Below are 21,390 nucleotides of genomic sequence, written 5' to 3'. Positions count from 1 at the left end.
CTCTTGAGTATTTGCGTTCCGCGCTGTTGTCCGATTTCGCTATTGGGTTTCAGGGAAGGAATAGCATGTGGTTTTGATCCATGCGCTCTGTACAGGACAAATCGGCCAACTCAAGCAGAGGTTCCATTGCCTTCACGCTGAGCTCCGAATGGCTCCAGAACGGTGCTGCGACATCATTGTCGCGTGCTGTGCCCTCCACAACCTGGCCTAGAGGTACCCCTGCAGGACACCCGTGGCCGCCATCCCCGCTGACGTTCCCGTTGAGCCCGTAGCAGCCAACCGTGCTGAGAGCAACGAGGCCCGAGACCTTATTGCCAACCATTTCTTCGGCTAAGTGTAAGTGTCTGGATAGGTATCTTCTGGCTGTCCATTTCTAATGCAAGATGCTTTGTTATGACCGTGGCTATTGCTTTTACCTTTTGCTGATCAGGCTTTGCAGATAATTATGAAAAAATTATGTCAGAGAGTTCTCTAACTAGATCAAATAATTGCTTGAACTAATATTTATTGTTTTGCTACTTAAACATCAATTGGAATTTAGGAAACTGCAACAGTTAGGGGCTCAACCGTGCTGCGCAGTTAGCAAGAAGCCAACAGCTTTGAGATATTGATTAATTTTATTTTAAGCTTTTTGTTGTATGATCTAACTGGATGTAAGATTACCATAAGTTCTACCCAAAATAACCCATAAAGGACATGTGACAATGCTGAAAGTGTGCTACCTACATGACAATGACATTTCAGCAATGCATTTATCACTGTTGCACAGATGAATTTGCATAGTGCTTGCACATATTCCACATAGAGTTTCGAAATTTGGATGATAGAAATGTAAAGAATGATTGATGGACGTCCCCTTATACCTGTTGCTTCCATAGCAGCACGTGTAAATTGCAGCATGAGCGACGAAATAAGTAATGAAACAAATTTTCTTACTTCCCGCATTATTGTTGCAAAGGTTTTGATAGCTCGAAATCTGTCATTTGAGGCACTTGTAATTAGCTTGTTGGAAAAAGTGTGCTCGAAAAAAATTTCTGCCGAAGCTATTGGTTAAACGAGAGTGCAGTGCAATGTCCAACACTCCTGCAGTCGCACGCTGCAGCGCAACTGCTTGTTACTGCTTTGGTCTCCTCTCCATCAACTCCTGAACTCTCGCAGAGCTACAAGCATAGGCACACACGGGCTCTCTTAAACTAATAGATTTTGAATTTGATTTCCGGAGTTCATAACAATGCACTTCTCAAACTTCTAACTAACGAGTCATGGCCAGCGACGACCTTCTTTTCGTCAACTCATCGTCCCCTCGAGCCACCGGATTTTCCAGAAACGTTTCTGTGTCATCTTGAAGACGGACAGATGGCCAGGCATCGAGGGACGTTTCCGGATCCGCTGCACCGTTGCCATAAAAGGGAGCTACTTCGCCTTCAGCCGCTGGGGCACGACACTCTTTTCGGCCCATACTCACGCTGCTCCATGTACCAGGTTAGTTATTTAAATCATTCAAAATGTTGCCGAACGAGCAATGTAATGCTTCTCAGAGTGTCGTGCCCAATCGACAAACGTGTGCTTTGTAGATACATGCATTTTGCTGGCTCTTGGGTGATTGCTACATTGATGTCTTTGTGCTGTGAACTATCGTTTTTTGAGACCTTGTTGCTTTTGTCGGGAGACGTGGAGCTAAGCCCCGGTCCAATGACTAAGGCACAGATTGAACAGCTTGGGAAAATTGAGACCATTTTGTTGGAATTGCAATCTGGTCAAATGACTGTTTTGGGAAAGTTAGCTGGTATTGAGGCAAAACAAGCTGATCTTGAGAGGAAGTTTGATACCATAAGCTTGAAAACTAATGATATTGAAAAACGTGTTTTGCAGATTGAAGGAAGTGGCAGGAAATTAGAAGCAAAATTAGATGATCTTGAAAACAGAAGCAGGAGGACAAATTTGGTATTTTTCGGAGTTCCCGACAACTCTCGCAGTGAAACGTGGGAAGAATCGGAAAGGCTGATCACAAAAATCTTCAAAAACGTGTTATCGCTCGATGTTTTAATTGAAAGAGCCCACCGATTGGGGAAACACAAAGATGGGAAAAACAGACCAATTGTAGTCAACTTCCCGGGTTGGAAGGTCAAAGAGTCTGTGTGGCGAAGTGCTTTTAAATTCAAGAATACTTCATTCAGTGTCTCCGAGGATTTTAGTCTTGCAGTCCAAGAAAAGAGGCGTCAACTTTGGAATTATGCGAAGGAGAAAAGGCAGAACAAAGAGAACAAGGTTCATTTCAACCACGATAAACTGGTTATCAATGGACAGACGTTTATCTGGGACAGCAAAACGAGACAACCTGTTTTATATCGGGCGCCTGGCCAACCAAGAGAACACGAATGACGGGTCGGAAAGCCTAAAGATGGCCCAAGCAATCATGAGGCTACAGCTACAAAACAGGCGCCTTCAGTACTATTGGTAAATTGCCGTAGCATCAAAAATAAAGTAGACGAGTTTGCACTTTTGTTGGAGACCCTTAAACCTGAAGTGTTTATGGGGACGGAGTCTTGGTTAGATGATACTGTTAGTGACGCTGAGGTATTTCCGGCGGGTTTTACAGTTTATCGCAGAGACAGACATCGGCACGGTGGGGGAGTTTTTCTACTAATTTCTAATAGATGGACTAGTCGTGAACTGGTTTTCGAAAATGCTCCCGAGTCTGTCTGGTGTCGGGTCTTTTTCCCAAGGGGAACTGCTCTCGTGTTCGGGACCTTCTACCGCCCCCCCTGATAACAGTGAAACTTCAATTTGTTTGCTCTGTGACATGTTATCAATGATTCCTGACAGTGTTTTTCTAGGTGGTGATTTTAATCTGCCAGATTTTAACTGGTCTACTGAAACAACAGAATGTATTGTTAAATCACGCTTTAACACTGTGTTTACAGAGGTATTGGGCACTTTCGGCTTCAATCAATATGTGCAGCAGCCGACGAGGTTGAACGCCATTCTAGACTTGGTCTTATGTAATGACCCTAATATTGTAGCTCAGGTCGGGGTGTATCCTGGAATAAGTGACCATAGTGTGGTTGTTGCAACGCTAAATGTATCTGGAGCACCCGAGAGGGCACAACTTCCACGCAAGGTATTCATGTATGAGAGAGGAAACTTTGACGCCATCGGCACTGAATTGGACAGCTATTTTTCAACCTTTTTATGCTTTGCAGAATCGCACTGTCTAGAAGATCTGTGGAGCATCTTTCATAATAAGATAACAAACTTAATCGACACTTTTGTACCATCGAGGATTATTCGACAAAAACGAAAACAAAAACCATGGTTTAATATTGAAATTCGTAAACTCGTAAGAAGAGCGCGGTGTGCATATAGAAGGGTTTCCAGAGATGGCTGTCCAATAAACCTGCAAAGGCTAAAGGAAATTAATTACATATTAAAGTTATCTATAAGAAAAGCAAAGAAGTTATCTTTCTCCCGGCTAAACGATGATCTTAAGCGAAATCCCAAAGTGTTCTGGAATTACGTTAAAACAAGTAGAAAAGACGATATTTCTATCCCATACTTAAATGTTAACAATACAATAATCAAGAGTGATGCTGAGAAGGCAGAATGTTTTAATTCTTACTTCAAATCAGTATTTTCTCAAGAAACAACCAGCGATGAATCACCAGTATCTGTTATTTCTGGTAACACAATGGCAGATATTGAAATTGATGTTAACGGTATTACTTGCCTCTTGCGTGAAATGAATACCTCGAAGGCAACCGGACCTGATGGATTACCATCGGTTGTTCTTTGTAAGTGTCGAGATATTATAGCCCAGTATTTATGCCTCATGTTTAAAATTTCCCTTGAAACTGGGGCAGTTCCACACGATTGGAAGGTAGCAAATGTTATTCCTGTTTTCAAGTCAGGGAATAAAAAACTTGTAGAAAATTATAGGCCTATATCTTTGACGTCAATTAGTTGCAAATTGTTGGAACATATTATATATAGTGAAGTTTTTGATTAGCTGGAATCCTGTAAATTTCTTGCCCCTTCCCAGCATGGCTTTCGCAGAGGGTGTTCATGTAACACACAACTGGCAGAATTTCAACATTACATTTCAAAATCACTTGACAGCAATACTAATGTAGATGCAATTTTCCTTGATTTTCGTAAAGCCTTTGATACTGTACCACACCACCTACTACTGAAGAAATTAGCATCTTTAAATATAACTAACAATATTCAAAAGAGGATAAAAAATTACTTAAGTGGCCGAGAGCAGTGCGTGGTTTTAAATGGTAGCAAGTCATTACCTATAACTGTGAGTTCAGGAGTACCCCAAGGCAGTGTCTTGGGACCATTATTGTTCTTAATTTATATTAATGATATTGTAACTGACATTCAATCGCCGATTAAGTTGTTTGCGGACGATTGCGTTGTTTATAGACAAATATATTCAACAATGGACATAGAAATATTGCAAAGCGACCTAGATAAAATAGAACACTGGTGTGATAAGTGGAAAATGAGTTTAAATATTGGAAAATGTAATTATCTCAGCTTCACAAAAAATGTATCAAGGTCTCCCGCCAGCTATATCATTAAAAATGCAATAACCCGCAGAGTAAGCGACTGTAAATACTTAGGAGTTAATTTCACCCAATCACTTAAATGGCACAATCATATTGACTATACAATAGCAAAGGCAAGCAAAATGTTATATTTTATCCGGAGGAATTTTAAGGGCGCTTCAACAGAGGTGAAAGAAACTCTTTATATTTTGCATGTTAGGTCAATACTCGACTATGCATGCATCATTTGGGACCCATACCAAGATTATCTTATCGAAAAATTAGAAAAGGTACAGAATCAAGCGGCACAATTTGTCAGCAATAACTATAACACTTATGCAAGTATCTCTGAATTAAAAGCCATGCTGGGATGGGAATCATTAAACACTAGAAGGTATAAGTTAAGGTTGAAGTTTTTTCATCGGCTTTATTATAATGAAACTGGCATTGATAGAAATGAGTATTTGTATAAACCAAGTTACATGTCAGCGCGGTTCGATAACTCTGAAAAGGTTTTTGAGTACTGTTATAAAACAAACAAGTTTGGTAGTTCTTTTTTTGTTCAAACAATCAAAGACTGGAACCTGCTGCAACAGGAGCTGGTCAGTATCTCAGGCAACGATGTATTTTTTTCTTGTTTGTGAAAATCACTGTTATTTGTTATTTCGTGATCCCCCCCCCCCCCCCCTACGATAATGCCCACGAGGCGATGTAGGTATTCTGTAAATAAATAAATAAATAATGACCCGAGGGATGCTTCTTCAAATTTGTGCACTTCTTCGCGCTCTCTGGAGCTCTCTTTTTATACTGTCATTATTTTTTGTAATACATTTCCAACATCGACGGATGCTTTATGAGAAGTGCTGAAGTCAGCCCTATAACAGACTTTGTGTGCAAAGTTTATAATGAGGGGTTCAACTGAAGAAGACAGTTATTTTCCTATTCAATATCTACAAACTGATACTTTTTAATGGGTACAGGAGCATGAATAGGAGAGTATAGTGAAACAATGTCCATTTGATACCAGTTTCAAAGCTATCAGTACAAATATATATACTACCCCATAGAATGTTCATTTTGCACTGCATACTCATGGTTACTAGCTCATAGGATTTACATAGTGTACGCTTCTGAGTGTTGAGTCATAACACCTTTCACAGGGTCTTCTAACCTGCAAAGCTTTTCTCTTATTTTTCACAAACCTCCTAGGGTTCATATTTTCTTCATCCTGGCTGGCATGATAACATCATTTGCAAAACATTTATTTTTATTAGGGCATTGCCCAGAGAGGAGCTTTATTCAACATACTACACTCTCGTTAATTCAAACTCAAGATAGTCACATATTTTAGTTGGAATTATCAGAAATACATCTAAATATGATACTAGACAACATTATGATTTGTTACATGGATAGCGACACATACAAAGCAGATTTTGGACAGTTTCCTCTACATAGCACAGTAGCTTGCTTATAGTTAAAACTTAACTATAAGCAAGTACAGGCATAACACATTTGTGAAAGAACTTTGACGTTAAGTTTATTCATCCGGCAAAAAAGTCGTCAATTATGGACTGTTTATAATCAGCACATGAGTTCTCAAGACAAAATTTTAAATGCCAGCCAACGCAAGTAGCTCTTTACGGGACTTTTCCTTTGCAGACAGAAACTTCCGGAGCTGAGTGATGTGCTCAAACACCTCTGCGGCTGTGACAGTTGGTAGTGGGTCATCCCTTTCTTCGTCGTCATCTTCCCTGTCACTGCTGCACTGTGCTGGCATTACTTTCCGTACTATGACCTCTAATGAGTCATCATGACAAACACACACATCGTCGTCAAGACAAATATATTTCGCCTGCACGGCGTTCACATTACGTGCTTCAAGGCCAGAAAGCATGACGCCAGTGAGCTCTGCCTCATCGTCGTTGTCGTCTTGGTCATCATTGCTGTCTTGAAGCACATAATGTCAACGCCGTTTTCCGTTAATGTGTGCCCGCTTCAGCTCCCTTGACTGCGCTTCTTTCCGAGCACTGGTGCACTGCGAAGAAGCAACACTCGCAAAAGCAAGCTCCGCGGGTATTGCTTTTCTGCGGTGCACCGGTACTCGGAAAGAAGCGCACTCAACAGGGCCGCGAGAACAAAAATGTATGAATTAAGCGAAAACGCCGTTCGAATTAAGTGGCTTATAAATACATAAAAAAACATAGCGGGACAACCAAAATTTTTAAATCTGTTTGAATTAACTGGAAGTACGAAATTTCCGAGTTCGAATTATCGCGAGCCTACGTACAAGCAGCAAGTAGATTTCAGCTGCAAGAAAATGTATTTCCATCAATACTTAAAGAACAAGGTAAGTGGTGACGATTCAAAGTAATAAGAGTTGAAGACCCGGGGCCCCAAAAAGTGACACACGCAACAAAATTATGTAGTGTTGTGTTTGATCCCTTTTTCTGTTCCTGAGTTTCGGGATATTCTTAGTATGAACTTTTTCGTACATAAGCAACACACAGTCCATAGGTCGCAGGAGCATATCGAGGCAGAAAGAGCCTTTATCTTAAAACCAGAAAGAATATTTGCAGATGCAAGTCAGCAAGTGTCTGTGGTCCACTCATCGATTATTCGGACCTTTTCTTAAAACACAGAAACTCGACCTGTGTCTTCTGCCGGGAGGCTAATCGTCTTGGCGACCTCCTCTCTTGAACTGTGACGGGGAACCGCGTTATGAAAGGGAAACATGTGAAGGGATATAGGAAAGAAGGAATTATACATCTACTTTTGAGCTTAACCCATATTTTTATTTTAGGTATCCATGTAAATTATGTGCCACCTACGGGGCGTCGAAAGCCTGGGTGCCATACTGCCAGTATGATATTCTGTTGCTTACTTAACAACAGCGTAAAATATTGCAATCAGAACAACCACGCTGGTCTAGTGTGCGGATAGTCAACGTCATAGAAAAGATTGTGCGTAAGCTTCCCTTGTAGATAGCCTGCGTAAAATAAATGAACTGTCAAACATACCGTGTTTGCACGATTCTAACGTGCCCCCGATACTTACATGCAGGCAAATTTAGCTCTCAGATATCGAAAAATTTAATTGCCGCCGATTCTACCACGCAGGTAAAGTAATGCACTTTGAACACCCATACCTCATAAAACCAATTTTTGGAAACGCACGGCAATACACAAAAACAAATACCGCGCACAAGTCGCTGCTGTCGGAATCTGGCAATTGGTCTTCGCTGTCCACAGACTGCAGAAGGTCATCCTTGCTTTCCTCTAAAGCGTTTGAGGTGCCGTGCTTCTTGCGCTTGAACGAGTGCGCGACCATTGCCTATGAGAGGGATGTTTTAGCACGCGGCTCTTAGGCGCCCGTTTCCGGCTTGAGCGGCGTCGCCGTTGCCGTCGGCGTTGCCGACGGCGTAACCGCCGGTGCATGATGGGTTAATTTCCCCGCTAAATATAGCGGAAAAATTTCTCCGCTAAATCTAGCGGAAAAATTTACCCGCTAAATCTAGCGGAAAATTTTCCCCGCTAAATCTAGCGAAAAACTTTCCCCGCTAAATCTAGCGAAAAAATTTCCCCGCTAAATCTAGCGGAAAAATTTGCCCGCTGAATCTGGCGGAAACATTTGTCCGCTAAATCCCGCGGAAAAAATTACCCGCTAAATATGGCGGAAAAATTTCCCCGCTAAATCTAGCGAAAAACTTTCCCCGCTGAATATAGTAGAAAAATTTCCCCGCTGAATCTAGCGGAAAATTTTGTTCGCTAAACCTAGCGGAAAAAATTTTCTGCGGGGTCATGTGACCTGGGGGTCACGTGACACTCCCCCCAAGGTCACGTGACTCCCCTCTCCCTCAGTACCCTTCCCTACTCCTCCTCAAAGCTGCGCTCTAATTCGGCGTTACAGAGAGTTGTAAACATCTTTCACTTTGCTTTCATACAACATTTCGCGACGTCATTGGGTCGCTGGGATTGCGAGGCCACGCGGTGTCGCTCCGTGGTTATCGTTTCTCGTCATTGTGATGACATAAAGGCGAAAGAACGCGCGATACGGATACCAAAATGGCTAATGTAGACTAACGGTCACAAAGGCGATTGGGCTAGCTGCCTTGCGTTTTTCTTTTGAGTTATGGTTTCAATTGTAAGTGCATCGAATTTTTAGCACCGATTTTGGCAAAAAAAATGTGGGCGTTATAATCATGCAAACAAGTATGTAGGTCAGAAAAAAACGCAAAATATGTATGCAACACAGCGACAAACAATGCAAGCAGCTCATTACATGAGTTAATCTTGTCCTAATTGTCTTTTTATCAGTTCAATTTGCAGCTGTGCTCGGGTGGTTTCAAGTCTAATGAGTTCTCTTTGCTCCCTCAGCACTTCCTCCCCTAAAGCATAGAAACTCCGTGCAGCATCTGCTGCAGCGAGGGTTGCATTTGCAGCCTGTGTGGCCCCATTTGTGTACTTTCTCTCAAGGAGTACATTCTCATGCTCCAGATCTTGCTGTCGCTCGGCCCTTCTCTGGTACTGCTGTGCAGCCTCACGGGTCCAGCGCAGGTTGTGCTGCACAACAGGAGAGGCCAGTGTTCTCTGTGTTGCGTCGTCTTCATCTGTACTGCTGCCAGATGACAAGGGCGGCGGCGTCGTGACCCTTTCCGTGCAGCTGCTGTTGTGACACACGCATGACCAGGAAATTGTTTGAGGTTAAAGGGATATTACAACGAAATTTCGGGTTTCATTTTTTGGTCTATATGTGTTCGAAGGAGCAGTATCACATCGAACGCAACAATATCTTGTTAAAAAAAGTCACGAAAAGGAATTTTAAAACGAATTAAGCAATTGGCAAAGAGCACCAGGTGGATGTCGCTAACGCCTCGTTTGTTGTTGGTTGTTGTTGGTTTTTATTTGCATCAAATACAGAGTACATGATACTGGAGGCTTGTGGAAAAAGCGGTCACAAGACCAGCTTGACAAAGCCACAGGCCCCCACATTGGCATTTGCAGCACTAAAAAGAAAATTATCAACATACCATACAGACTACAGCAATAACAGAAAAAGCGAGATAAACAGAATAAAGAGAAGCAACAATGTTCACACTCAAATTACGTAACAACCACACAATTTTAGGATATCTTGAAAAGCATTATCAAGAGAAAAAAAAATATTATTTACATGCACAACTAGTTTCACGTTTAATAATATTACACAGCATTTTTTACATAAGGAAAGTCGACTCAGGGCTGAAATAACGACGCAATGCTTTAAACGTAATATCTAAAAGCTCGACATTTTCGGCAGCTAATCTATTTAGTAACCTTGGCAGTTTGTTTTTCAACGTATCTTGCCCGTAGATTGTTCTGTAAGTGCTAACATTCCAAGGCTCACCATGGCGCGTTGTATAGGCGGTAGTATTGCTTTGTAAGTTAGCTAGTCCTTTTAAAAACGATGTTTTAGTTTTTACCTCTTGTTTAAAAGTTTTAGAGAGCCGATAATCGTACATTTTATGAATCGGCAATACATTATATTTTACGAACAACTCATGCGTGTGAAAGTAAGACGGAATATTTTCAACAACTCTTAGGAACCGTTTTTGTAAGACATGTGTTTTATGTAGATTTGCTTGAGTTGTGGATGCCCAGACTAAGTGGCAGTAGTTAAGCCTAGATGAAAACAAACTATTATAAATTAAAATCATAATATTTCGTGGCAGAATGTGCCGATTACGATAAACAAGTCCGACTATTTGGGACAGCTTAGCAACTACGGAATCAATATGTGTATCCCACGACAAAGTTTCTTGAAAAACAACCCCTAGTGCTTTAAAACTAGAAACAACTGCAATGGGTGTCGAATGTAGCATTATTGGTCGATTTAACATGACACTTTTATTTTTACTACGAAATAATACGGCTTTAGTTTTGTTTATATTTATCTTTAAGCTATTTTGGCACGTCCATTCGTCTAGTTTTTGTAACGTCGAATTCGCTTTATCGACTATCTCATTATATACATTTCCGGTTATAAATATGCTGGTATCATCAGCGTAAATAATCATATTAACATCTGATCCAACAGAGACGATGTCATTTACATACATATTAAAAAGAAAAGGACCCAGAATACTCCCCTGTGGTACACCGCAAGAAACAGGAAGTGGATCGGAGAAATGATCGTCTATACGGACTGTTTGTAAACGATGAAGTAGATAAGAGGTGATTAAGGATGCAGCCTTCCCTCTGAAACCATAACGTTGAAGTTTTTGAACAAGCAATGTATGATTTACATGATCAAATGCTTTAGTTAAATCTACAAAGATCCCAAGAACCAATTTTCCTTCCTCGAGTGCGGTCAAGATTAGTTCTTTCTGCGCGAGCAGTGCGGACTCTGTACCGAGTCCTTTACGGAAACCAAATTGAGATTCATTTAAAAGGTTATGCTTCTGCTCAAAGTCGATAAAACGGTTTAAAATTATTCTTTCTAACGCTTTTGAAAAAATTGGAAGTATCGACACAGGACGGTAGTTTCCCATGTCATTTTTATCGCCTTTCTTATACAACACATTTATATGGGCAACTTGCATTCTCCGAGGAAAAACAGCTTGACTAAGGCAAAGGTTAAATATATGAGTTATGTAAGGGGCAAGAAGTTCAACAGCGTGCTTAATTGGTTTTATCTGAAATCCATCAGCGTCTTTAGCCTTGCTGTTGCTTAAATTTATAATTGTAGTAATAACTTCTTGTTCATTTACAGGGTTAAGAAAAATAGAATTCGGGTTGGGCGGAATGTTCACGAGGTTACAGTTCGTTACGGTTTTATTGACAATATTCACGAAATATTTGTTAAAAGCATCTGCAAGTGCTTTTCCAAATAACTCACCATCATCTGTGATTATCTTGTTGACTTTGTCGGGGGAAACATTGTGCTTTAAGACGGCATTTAATCTTTTCCACATTAGTTCTGAGCACCCTGCCGCGGAAATGAATTGATTTGCGAAGTAATCGCGTCTTGCCTTTTTCAGTTCTTTATCTAGGCGATTGCGACAAGTTTTAAACTTACGTAATATTTCTTGGTCTTTAGTTTTAATAAATTGACTGTAGAGCTTGTTTTTTTCATCAATACTTGCGAGAAGCTCGGAGTTAACCCATGGCTTACGAATCTTTCTGCTTTTCCTAATACGTACATAAGGAAAACTTTCTGCATATATCGGTTTTAAAATTCTGAGAAATTCATCATAGGCATCATTTGCGTCATTACTGTTCAGTACTATTTCCCAAGCTGTTTGTGCAATTTTATCACAAAAGATGGTCAGGTTTTTTTCTGTTATTTTTTGTACTGGGTATGCCGACTGCAATATTTTATTTTTTACATGCCCCTTCGTACAGATAAATATTGGTAGATGATCACTTAGGTCACAGGCAAACACCCCTGCTTTTACTTGGCTCGAGCTTATATTTGTTAAAAACAGATCAATTAGAGACGAAGAGTGCTCAGTCACTCTTGTGGGTAGCATAATGAAATTCCGCAAATTATGCGTCATTAGTAAAATATCTAGTTTAGACCTCGTTGAATCACTTTTTAGCATATTAATATTCATATCCCCGCCGCAGATGAAATTGAAACGATTTTGTGTAATAAAGTCAAAAATTGATTCTAAGCAATCTAAGAATGTATCTATGGTACCACTGGGAGGGCGGTAACAAACGGCAATTACCGTGTTTTGTATTTGAATTGACAAAAGTTCACAATCACTCGTATTTACAGTAAAGTCTGACAATATTTCACAGTTATATTCTTTTTTGACTAAAATGCACACTCCACCGCCGCGGCTACTAGGGCGATTTAAATAAAAGGTATTATACGATGGGAGACGAAATACATTTGTTTCGTCAGTTGACCATGTCTCGGTTAGCAATATTGCATCAAATTGCAACCCAAAATTATCAAATAATAGACAAAGATCGGACTCTTTATTTTTAATTGAGCGTATATTCGAGTGAAAACATTTAAACGACCGCAAGAACGGTTTTCCTAGATGCCTTTCAAAAGAATTCGGAAGTAAGTATGATTCACAGGCTGTACTTGCCATAGATAGTCGATTGCTCATTTTTTATCGAAGCTTATCTAGGTCGGCAATATTAGAGATTACCACCGCGCGGCTTCCGTCAGACTTGCGCACAAGCACTCGGCCATTGCTGTGCCACGCGTATTTATAATTGTTCCTTTTGGCCCAGGCTTTCGTTTCGAAAAGTAGAGAACGGGATCGTCTTGTCAAGTTTTCAAGTAGAAACAGAGTGTCATTCAAATCACGTAACTTCTTTCTGCTTTCCCACCATCTATCTCTATCAGCCTGTCTTGCAAAGCGGCAGATTACGCCCGGCGTTTTATCTTTCCTTGAAGGCAGACGGTGAATGGACACCACGTCCATATCAGAAAGCTGCGGCAGTTCGAGCTGTGTGGCAAGTACGTTTAGTTTGCTCAGCAAATTTTCCTTTTCGGTTACCTGTATTCCGTGAAACTCGAGGTTAAGGCGCCGGCTTCTCCATTCAAGGTTATCGATTTCGCATTGCATCTGATTTACTTCAACGTCCTGCGCCTCAAGCTTTTCCATTCTGCGTTTTAGGTCTTTGATGTCCTTTTCATTTTGTTCTGTTCGTTCCCGCAGTTCATCGTACTGCTCGCTCCAAAATTGCATTGAATCTTCAATGCCCTCAACTACTTCTCTGAGCGGTAAGAGCTGGTCAAGTTTCTCATTGATCACCCTTAGCATTTGTCGCACATCATGCGTTTCCAAGTCGTCACTCAGTGTAGGATCCCGAGCTTGTGCACAGGATTTTAAACGACGACAGGCTGGGCAGCGCCAAGCTAAACGATACGCTTCGCCCTTCGTTTTGATTGTTTTGTCAGAAATTCCAGAACATTTTCCCGTGTGGTAGTTACCATCACAGTCGCTGCATGCAATTTTCGCATCGGACGATACGAATTGTTTTTCACAAGTTTTACACTGACCATTGGAACTCATGGCTACACCTTGGCAGCAGCAGCAGCAGCAGCGGCATAAAACGTGGTACTAGGGAATAAAAGAACACCAACCTGAAAGATACAGGGGACTAGTTTGGTCGTGCCTCTTCAATGCTGCCGCTGCTGCCAATGTGAAGGAAAGGCTCTGCTGAGGCGCCTTTTGTAGCTTCAGCTTGGTCGACGGAAGCGCTTGATGTTAGCAGTGGCGACGTCACGGTCGACCGAGCCTTGTCTGGAGTAGGCAGGCTCGTAGCTCCGAAGTCAGCAGATTCGAAGTTCAAATCACGGCAGTGTTGTCCCGGCAGCGCTCCTGTTATCTGAAAGATACAGGGGACTAGTTTGGTCGTGCCTCTTCAATGCTGCCGCTGCTGCCAATGTGAAGGAAAGGCTCTGCTGAGGCGCCTTTTGTAGCTTCAGCTTGGTCGACGGAAGCGCTTGATGTTAGCAGTGGCGACGTCACGGTCGACCGAGCCTTGTCTGGAGTAGGCAGGCTCGTAGCTCCGAAGTCAGCAGATTCGAAGTTCAAATCGCGGCAGTGTTGTCCCGGCAGCGCTCCTGTTATCTGAAAGATACAGGGGACTAGTTTGGTCGTGCCTCTTCAATGCTGCCGCTGCTGCCAATGTGAAGGAAAGGCTCTGCTGAGGCGCCTTTTGTAGCTTCAGCTTGGTCGACGGAAGCGCTTGATGTTAGCAGTGGCGACGTCACGGTCGACCGAGCCTTGTCTGGAGTAGGCAGGCTCGTAGCTCCGAAGTCAGCAGATTCGAAGTTCAAATCACGGCAGTGTTGTCCCGGCAGCGCTCCTGTTATCTGAAAGATACAGGGGACTAGTTTGGTCGTGCCTCTTCAATGCTGCCGCTGCTGCCAATGCCCATCTAGGAACCTTGACAGCTATTGACGGTAACTGTCTCGCCTCCGGCTACCATGATAGAAGAGGGGAAGGAGGAACTCTCCTCTTCCAAAAGAATTATTTTTGTATATCCCAGAGGCTGCTATTGTCCCCCTACAAGATTATAAAAGATTAACCCGTCACTCAAAATTCGTACAAAAGGAGCCGCTTTGGTGGCTGGAACGACTAAGCCACCCTCTCGACGTCAGCCTCGTCGCAGCTTTGCTCGTCCCGACACAACTACGTCACGATTGCGTTGGGTGTCACATGCTCTCCGCTGGCTGTTCTCCGAGCGCTTGTCTGAGTGGGCCGTTTGTAACGAAAACTATAGCCACCAGGTTCAAAATACAAACGTGCGATTGTCATTTAGGGATATTGTGGATTACATTCAACCTATTTTTGAACACGACGGGTATATTTTTGAATTTCGTTGAAGTATCCCTTTAACGCATAAGTCTTTACAACAATTATCAGCAAACTTAAAATGCCAAGTCACTGACTGGCTGTGGATGGCAGCCCGAGGCAGGAGGTGCTCGGGACGTGTTCCAAGCATGCGCAGTGAGAAAAATGGCAGCTCACAGAGGGCTATTGTTGGGCAGGAGTGAACTTGTAAATTTCAGCATAACTTGGCAAATTGCAAGGGCTACAGCTCCAGAGAGCTGCTCAGAGCCTTGAAGCAAAGGATTGTGGCTAGACACCATACTCGTGTAGGTACCTCCTCCGTGACATGATTCTCTGCGTCCTCTATCTCTCTAAGTGATGCGTGAGGGCTGCAGTGCATGACATTTTTGACGTCACCCTGGATCAGGATACATCAATGTGTGAGAAAACTGAGTGCAACTGAGGCAACCTTAATGCAGATGTGACAGTAACACTTGTCATAATTTTACCACATACGTTGGTGGTACAACAGACTGCAGTGCCTAACCCCACAACTTCGTTTCATTGGCGGTTGGTAGAGTCGCCATATAGACATTTGTACAAGATTTAGAACAAGTAGATGTGGCACACTCACACCAACCGTCATCTGTGATTATTGCGTACTCAAGCACTGTCCGGCTAACTGGGACATTGATACTTTTTCAGATTTTCTTGGCACAGATCAGCATCGAATAAGTCATTGTTGCATTCTCAACTTAATCTCATAAAAGTTACCAAAAAAGAATGGATTTTCGCTACGTTAGCAGACATGTACGAAGGTCATGCAAAAACATTGCCACTGACAGTGGGAAAATTTGGGTATTGAGTGACCTGACTTTGAAGAAAATAGGTGATCTCAACTTGAGAGAGAGAAAGACTACCATAGCTTTGTTGATTATGATGTAAATATTTCTTTGCAATTTTGTGGTACAAATAGTTTAAAACTGTGAGTTTTACTGAATTTACCCTAATAAATGGTTTCATTGGCACTTTTTCAGCAGAGCAGAAATGGCTAAATATGTGAAGGTGGTGTCCTTGTGATGTGTTCTGTTCTCTACTAAACAGGTTTTGACTCGGGCTCCTAACAATGTCGTTTTGCTTCATGAAGTTGGTCTCTATGTAAGGGTACGCAGCAGAAGTGTTATACAACTGACATGTCCACTTTGAGATGGAAAACCAATATATTCTTTTATGACAATCCAAACTGTTCCCTCTGCTCATCAATGTTTTCTAGGAGCATGCCAACACTTGGTGACTTTTGATATGCCTTGTGTCTGTGCTCAGTTTCATACTTATCATCAGTGACAGCAGAACATCCCTATCATCAGTTTCATAACTATCATCTTGTGGAAGTACTCATAATGTGATGAGCAGAACAGAAAAAGAATGCACCTTCAGCGCGTGCTCATTCTCTTCTGCTGCTTGTGCATCCTTGTGCTGTCAGGACTAGTAAGCTCTAACTGGGTGCAGAGCTTCCACTGTACTATCGCCTCCATTGTCACAGTCTACATACAGTGTGCAGCGATATCAAAATTGTAGGCGTAAGGGTGGGCCATTCAATTAGCACAAGGGAGGTGATCGACGAAGCCACGTGCTCATACCTGCAACTTTAGTATTGCAGTGTACAAACTATAAACTGTAGCATAGAATACACAGCATGGCCTATAAAAGTGTTACCTACTTTTCGGTGTCACCGATGATGACGTCAATCCCACAGATAGTCGGGGAATCGTCCCCGATCACATTCAAAACAGTCTCGACAAGTGGTGTCAGCTGATGGGGGTTGGGACCAGCACCTATGAATTGAAGTACACTTATTTTATTTACTAGGATGTAAGCGCAATCAAAGGTGGGGGAGGGGAGGCAGCGTGTTCATTATTCAACATAGTATCAATGTGCGCATGAACAGAAAACGCGTAAACATGTAATTGCCAATAATGATCAGATTTTTTTCTTACCTTCGTTCTTTTTTTACCCTCAGGTTCCTATTATCCGGTCTCGGGTAATATGTGATGTTGGGCAATCTATTTCTCTTTTTTTTTTATTTGACAGCAAACTCACTGTTGCCAGCTATCGGCTAGCCCTGGCCCATTATGTGCCTGAATCGGTTGCGTCGGAAGTGTTTGAAACGTGGGGGGCGACAAGGCCACTAAGCTTAACCCCGCCCCCTTTTGCAGCATTGTTTACCGCAGCTGTCTGAAATTTCAAAGGGGGGGGGGGGGGGAGGAAGGGAAAGGGTGTCTGAAGCCCCCCCGCCCTTGTTCCCACGCTACTTGCCTACATACACGTTTCTTCTGTGTTTAGTTGAAAAATAGTGTCTACATTGTTTACAGTGGTAAAGACGACGTTTTTGGCAAGCAAAATTTGGACATTAATTTTGAGAAATTACGCAGGCCCACTGCGTGGAACAGGATCCAAGGTGCTTTGGGACTATTTCTGTGTTAGTGCCACTGTCTTGAAACTTGTGCGAGGACGAGCTAATTAAGGCTGCGGTCCCACGGCAGCCATCTTGAACAAGGCGTTAGTTCAACCAATAGATGGCAACACGCACCCGTGGGGTGTAAAGCCCCTCGATATGTTCGCGTTTGTCGTGCAAGTAGCGTCAAATGCGCAAGTGCACGAGGCCCGTGTCTCGAGCGGCCCTTGGAAGCGAATGGCGTTGCAGCACTGAAATGAGCAGCCCTTGGAAGCGAATGGCGGCGGAGCACCCGCTCGTGGCACGTTTCTCACGCGGTCCCACAACAATGGTTGGCGGTACTTGTAAAAACGCCTTTATCAAGGGGCTTTAGTGGGGTGACCGAAACACAGTGGGATGGCTCGGGCACCATCACGTTCCCCTCGTGGCCTTGCTCGCGCCGCTGCCAGCTGTGCTCAGCTAGCTCAAGTAGCGTGGCCCAGCAAACGCATGTATGCGGAGATGCGGTTCGGCGGTTGTAACGGGCTTTCGCAACAAATCTTACCAAGAAGGAATCAAATGGTGATTGACGTGTTAATATTTTATCAATGAAAATTTCTTCTGCAGGAATGCACGCTCAGTAGACTCAATCTTCCAAGACACCAGTGGAAGCGGACGTGAAGTCGCGATTTACGGTGCTTACCTCACCATTTTAACGACGACTAAAATAACGTCATGAAATATTGTGTGTCACGGGGTCCGGAAGTTGTTCTAAAGGTTGTTACATTATAGTTCCCAGAAAACAAACGCCGTTGCAATATTTTCGGAAGTACCGACACACATAAAGTTGTAAGTACAGCTTAGGAGGAATATGATGAAAACCATCAGAAGAAATAGGAAGACGTTTATTTGCAATGATGACGCTATGAATGAACGGCATTTAGCGACGGCAAGTTATGAGCGTTCGGGAACTTATAAGTTCACGTGATTGCTAACTATGGACATGCGTTTTTGTCGGGAGATGGTGTTGCGGTGATGACCTGATATCGGACGACTCGTGGCAGACGAACAAGCAAGTTTTTTCTCAACGAAGGGTAAGTGTCCAGTGTCAAGCACAACACGTGGCTACCGACGTTGTCGACGTTTCGAACACTTACCGCTTTCGACAAAAGTCCTGGCACCTGGGCTAACTTTCTGGAAAGACTCGAAGTCTTCCTTGAGTCCAGCGCCATCATGAACAGCAACTGAAAACGATCCACTATTCAATCGGTGGGCGGCGAAACGTATCCGCATCTGCGGAGTCATGGACGATGCGTACTCTAAGTGGCTGGAAGTTTACACGATGCCTGCCACGACGTCCAAACACGTCATTGGCGTTCTGCGGTCTCTTTTACCTACTTTTGCCCTACCGAAAATACTTTTCTCTGATAACGCGCCAAATCTTGCTATAAACAAAATAAACAAGTTTTTGAAGAAAAAAAAAAACGGCATCAGGCATCACATTAGTGCACCATACCATCCTGCAACTAACGGGCATGCAGAACAGATGGTGTGCGAAACAAAAAAAAAGCCCTTTTGAAGCTTACGGAAGAAGCAGTTCAGTGAAGAATCGCCAGGTTGTTGTTCCAGCAGCACACGACGGTCTCATCTTACACGGTAAAAACACCCGCCGAAGCAATATTCAGCGGACGAAGAGCCACACCCCTCGATCTCATGATACCATGGCTTACGAACGAAGATCGAGAGATTCCCAGATCGGGAGTAATTGCAGTTTATTCGGTCGGACAACTCGTCTACGTAAGGAATTTCAGCAGAAGTCGGGCCTTCCATGTAAAACTTGAGTAGAAAAGGCTCTATGTTGGTTGACCAGAAGGTGTCATCTCTCTGAATACGTTGGATATCAATGCCCTTGAGAGTAAATATAACTAAATCACAAAACTTCTTTTGTGTATTGTGTAACTGCCCTTGTATTTGATAGTAGAAGCTATGGTGGTGATTTGTACTTTTCGCACCAGGCTCTTTTTTCTTATTTTTCGCCTCGTGCTCCTTTGCGGTTTAAGTATGCTTCAAGAATCTTTTGGAACGGGGACACTTTACGTCAACGAGGCCATTTGTTCCAAGTAGTCGATCAGGGAAATCTGCTAGAAATCCGTCCCCCCTTTCAAAGAATAAGCCGCACTTCTGCACAGTGCAGTTTTCCTGCTCCACGTACAGTTGTAAAGCAGCATCCTCATTGATTTTATCATATTCTGTTGCGGGTGAAGAAAGTCTTTGGGTACACGATACTTGAAACAAGTCTGGCACTGTACGTTGTGGTTCGACACCCACTAATGTCGTTGTCTTTATAGAGCATCATCATTTAATCATTACATCGTCACCTCATATTGCTCTTCATCAACAGTAAGTACGTACAATAGGCTATCGCCATGTTACAATCCAAGAATTGACAAATTGAGTTGTTCAGTCCTTTAACAAGTTTATTATTTATATAATGTTATTACGTTACATTACCTCGAGACGATCGACGTCCATTGTCGATCTTCAAATACTTATACCGGTATATAAATTAGACGCACAAGGGGGGGGGGGGGGGTCGGTGGCCGAGTGCATGGTCTAGCGCACACCAGCTCCAAGCACTTGGAGCGAAAGCTCGCCCTGCAAAAGCCATCCCGCCCCTGCCCGTTTCGATCTGGAAGAGCAGCGTACCGGCGTGCGGTCGTGTGTATCACTACTGCGTGGTGCACGTTAAAGACCCCAGGTTTGCGGTTGTACCGCACTGGCTAAATTGCTCATCTACAGCTGAGTGTCAGACGCCCACTAAGGCGGACTAACTTCCGGCTGTATAAACATACACACAACAATTTGCAATTAGACGCATAATAACAAAAAGCGCAGCGTGCTGCCTCTTTGGATGCCTCTTTTTAAACCAGCGCAAGCTCGCGCGTTCTCTCTTTTGAGACGGTTAGAACGGTCGTACATAAAACCCGCGTTTCTCCTACCCGGCCGCTTCCTCCTCTCATTATGTGTAGTTGGTTATAACTAAATAAGCTATTATAATAGTGTATTATTCATATTTATTTTCAGTTTCAGTCAGGGAGAAGAAGTTTTGCGGGAACTAGAGCAAATAAATGAGCTGCGCTTGGAGTATCGGCACTCTTTTCCCCGTCAGTGTTGTGAACGCCGCCATTCTGGTGCTTGTGCAGAGCAGGCGCAACTGCCGATCGTCATGATTTAAAAGTGCGGCATCCTCAGCATTAGCTCATGTAATGTTGCTTTGCTTTGTCGCACACTGTTTAAAGTTGAGGACGGAAAAGCGTTTCTTGTGATTTCAGATAAAGCTTCAAATAACTGGCAAACATGATTTTAAGCCACAATATGGCCAAGTGTCGCTGCTCTGACGCGTAGCTTATTTAATGACACTATTCATGCTCTTGTTCAAGAGGGTTGTAATACCTGGAGGGGCCATGACGTAAGCCCCGTGGATTCCACAAGCCACTACCTTTTGACACCTGCCTCTTCCTCATTGTTCCCACTTGTGCCAGTAATACCCTTGTTATACCCCTGTTACACGGGCACACTTAACCACGGTTAACTCAGCTTAACTGCTGTTGCGTGGCACCACAGATACCGCACTATACTCTCGGACAGCTATTCCATAAGAAGTGAAGAGCGCGCTGTAGTGATCTGTGATAAGTGATTTTGCCACCAGATGGCGCAACGTGTGTTCTGTTTAGTATGCTTTGATGGTGAGTTTATCGGGTTGTCTTATCTTGTTGTTATGTGTGTTTATGCATCTATGATGTCACGTGACATATGTTAATAAAAGAGCCGCCGTCCGTCAGCGACGTCAGAGAACTACGGGACACCCAGCAGGCAACATGTCTTTGTCTTTCTTCGCAAGCCCCGAACGCGCGGGGCCGCGGCTTCCTACCCGGCCACATCATGTGAGTGCTGTTAGCGTCCTCTCCTTTCGTACCGCCGTGTAGAGGAGATTACTACAAATTTTGGCGACGAGGTGGTTAACCGTAGTTCTCTCCGCGTCTCGGTGCACTGGCCGTGAGAGCCGACGCGATTTTTTTTTTCTTCTTCGATCCATTTCGTTTCACTTGGAACACGTT

The 21,390-nt window shown here is 43.1% G+C and overlaps 2 protein-coding genes across 2 annotated transcripts; one reads left to right on the top strand and one right to left on the bottom strand.

Moving 5' to 3' along the window:
• Window positions 1-898: 898 nt before the first annotated feature.
• On the top strand, window positions 899-2,382 carry LOC115317162. Its single transcript, XM_040210856.3, has 2 exons — window positions 899-914; window positions 1,223-2,382. The coding sequence occupies exons 1-2, from the start codon at window positions 899-901 to the stop codon at window positions 2,380-2,382; spliced, it is 1,176 nt and encodes a 391-aa protein (XP_040066790.1).
• A 7,322-nt stretch (window positions 2,383-9,704) lies between these two features.
• LOC115321436 lies at window positions 9,705-14,432 on the bottom strand. The gene has a single exon (XM_029981661.2). The coding sequence runs from the start codon at window positions 13,570-13,572 to the stop codon at window positions 12,661-12,663; it is 912 nt and encodes a 303-aa protein (XP_029837521.2). The 5' UTR covers window positions 13,573-14,432; the 3' UTR covers window positions 9,705-12,660.
• Window positions 14,433-21,390: the final 6,958 nt, after the last annotated feature.

Source organism: Ixodes scapularis, unplaced genomic scaffold (genome assembly GCF_016920785.2).
Source record: "Ixodes scapularis isolate PalLabHiFi unplaced genomic scaffold, ASM1692078v2 PGA_scaffold12__126_contigs__length_90152505, whole genome shotgun sequence".
NCBI lineage: Eukaryota > Metazoa > Arthropoda > Arachnida > Ixodida > Ixodidae > Ixodes > Ixodes scapularis.
This window is presented reverse-complemented; position numbering and strand designations above follow the sequence as displayed.